This window comes from Ceratina calcarata, unplaced genomic scaffold (genome assembly GCF_001652005.2).
Source record: "Ceratina calcarata isolate Rehan_Ccalc_2016 unplaced genomic scaffold, ASM165200v1 scaffold1557, whole genome shotgun sequence".
Lineage (NCBI taxonomy): Eukaryota > Metazoa > Arthropoda > Insecta > Hymenoptera > Apidae > Ceratina > Ceratina calcarata.
This window is the reverse complement of record NW_017136818.1, coordinates 4,333-6,632: the sequence shown is the minus strand read 5'-3', so window position 1 is coordinate 6,632 and position 2,300 is coordinate 4,333. Positions and strand designations below refer to the sequence as shown.

Here is a 2,300-nt window from a genome sequence, read left to right as displayed (position 1 = left end):
GGCGCTCCTGCCCGCCATGTATACTCGCGCTCTGATTGGTCGAGGATTTTTGTTAATAACTCAATACCCACGCCTCGGACAACTTTTTCGCAAAGGAAAAAGTTGTTTAAAATCACCTCAAGAACCCCCCATTAAAATATGTACCACTAGTCCCGGGACACCCTGTATATAAGTATATACATGTGTATATATATAGGTCAATATATATAGCATATTCATAGATATATGTAGATATATGTAGCATATATGTATATACATAGCGTATATATAGATATATATAGCATATACATACATATACATACATATATGTAGTATATATGTACATACACAACATATATGTAGACATATACAGCATATATGTACATTGATATGTATAGCATATGTTCGTTAGAGCGTTAGAAATCAAATTGCATTTTACCGCCCTAGGGCGGGAAAATTCTATTTTCGGTCCACTTTATAGGCGCCGAAAATGGTCTTTTTCAGCCACGTATTATGAAAAGTACTATTCTGTACTCGTCCTAATTGTTACATTGATCATAATATTAAATTCATAATTTCGAATAATAGAATTATAAGCAATTTTAAGTGCTTTATCGTATTCTTATAGATTTTAAGTAGGGGGTTGAACGGTGGAACAGTCCTGCAGGCGCTCCCCATCAACTAACGAAGGGCAAGTGTGACTAGAGCAGTCCTGTAGGCGCTCCGGATCTAATAAATGGAAAAGGATATGAACACAGTAAGAATACTTATTGGACAATAGAGTAATTCAATAAAATTAAATCTTCTAAATCATATATCAATTATATTAGATCAATACGCAGTCAGGACGAGTCGGCAAAAGACGACCTAACAGAAGAAAACGTCGAGCCGGTCTAAGGGAAAAGGCTAAAAGAAATAGAAGTAAAATCCTAAATGAAATACGGGAACAGCTACAATATTTACATGAGCATAGAGCTCCTAGCCACCCTGAGAGGCCGTGTTATTCACCTATGTCTCAAGCGTCAACTTTAATAGTACCGAACAACCAAGAAGAAGATACTGAAATTCAAATCATAGATACCGATACCGCAATTACGATTAACAATCATAACGAATTTCCAAACGAATTGTTAGTAAGATGTATTCATGATTACAAAACATATATGCAAAACATTGACAAAAGCGAATGAATCTATTTCCTGGTGCGTTAATAAAGGATAATAAATAAAGGTCAATATTTTATAGTAAATATTTGTCCAAATCATTCATTTAAAAAGCCCTTTACACAATTCAATTCTAAGCACCTGCTCGGGACGTGTACGCGTCTACCAGGTGCCTCCACGAATTGGCGAACCCACATTTCCATCGGACGATCTGCAAAAAATAGAGAAATTACAATTTGAGTCGACATAACCTAATTTAACTAGTTTCGATAAAATAATAATAGTAGCATATCTGAGTGACCCTCGAGCTGTTCCGAGGCGTACAGGTTCGTCGTCCGGTTCTCCATTTAACCTCTCTCATCGTGACGTTTCCTCCTCCAGGACGTCACACTGTATTTCAATTTTTGCAAGTAAAAACCTAAATTGACTGTACTACAAGGAAACACGTGCATCCCAAATTTCTCGTGTTTTACGCGCAAATCGCGCGTCGATTTTTCCTCGTTCTCATCGAGACCCGAGAGTACAAGCCGAGAGAGAGAGAGAGAGTTATTTCCGACGGCTTAAGGACCTTTCCCACTGTTCGCCGGTAAGCCCCCCAGGGGCTACAGCAATGGGTTCGACCCGGTTGTAGTACGGGCCTTGCGAATCCGGGGTGCCTGAGCCATGCTCATACCGTAATAGTCCAAGAAAAATAGGTCTGAAATCGACACTTTTAGCCGAGTGACTGAATTTTTGATATATGCTATGTTTGAACCTTAGAAACAAATGTGCAAAGCCAAAAAGTTTTTGCATCAGGGGGTCGTGCCGCAAACAACCCCTCGGGGGTGTTTCTGGCTTATAAATCGAAAACGGTTATAGATATCGAAAAACATTTCAAATAAAAGTTGTGCAGCGCGAAATTTTGCATAAGGATGATCCACTACATTTTCCCTTTCGATGAAATTTAACCCTTCTAGAGGGGTTCAAAAGTTGAAATTTAGAAATACCGCTATTATATTGATCGTGATCGGAATTCGATCATACGATCTAATAGCGAAGGAATTACGTAATCGCGCGAGACAATTTGATTTCAAGGAAAAGGACGGACTGTTCCATCATTTGCGCAGTCGCGAATAATCGTGGTCGAACGATTGTGATTGCCGATGGATTATTATTCCC

The 2,300-nt window shown here is 38.7% G+C and overlaps 1 protein-coding gene across 1 annotated transcript; it reads left to right on the top strand.

The window, feature by feature from the left end:
* Positions 1–638: 638 nt before the first annotated feature.
* LOC113465233 (uncharacterized) lies at positions 639–1,176 on the top strand. Its single transcript, XM_026819711.1, has 2 exons — positions 639–736; positions 810–1,176. The coding sequence occupies exons 1-2, from the start codon at positions 716–718 to the stop codon at positions 1,167–1,169; spliced, it is 381 nt and encodes a 126-aa protein (XP_026675512.1). The 5' UTR covers positions 639–715; the 3' UTR covers positions 1,170–1,176.
* The last annotated feature ends 1,124 nt before the right edge of the window (positions 1,177–2,300 follow it).

What these genes read in the sequence shown, in the direction of transcription:
- LOC113465233 (XM_026819711.1), top strand. Translation starts at nt 716, where the DNA reads ATGGAAAAGGATATGAACACA. An exon ending in TGGAAAAGGATATGAACACA is followed by an intron (nt 737 to 809) that starts GTAAGAATACTT and finishes CAATTATATTAG; the next exon opens with ATCAATACGCAGTCAGGACG.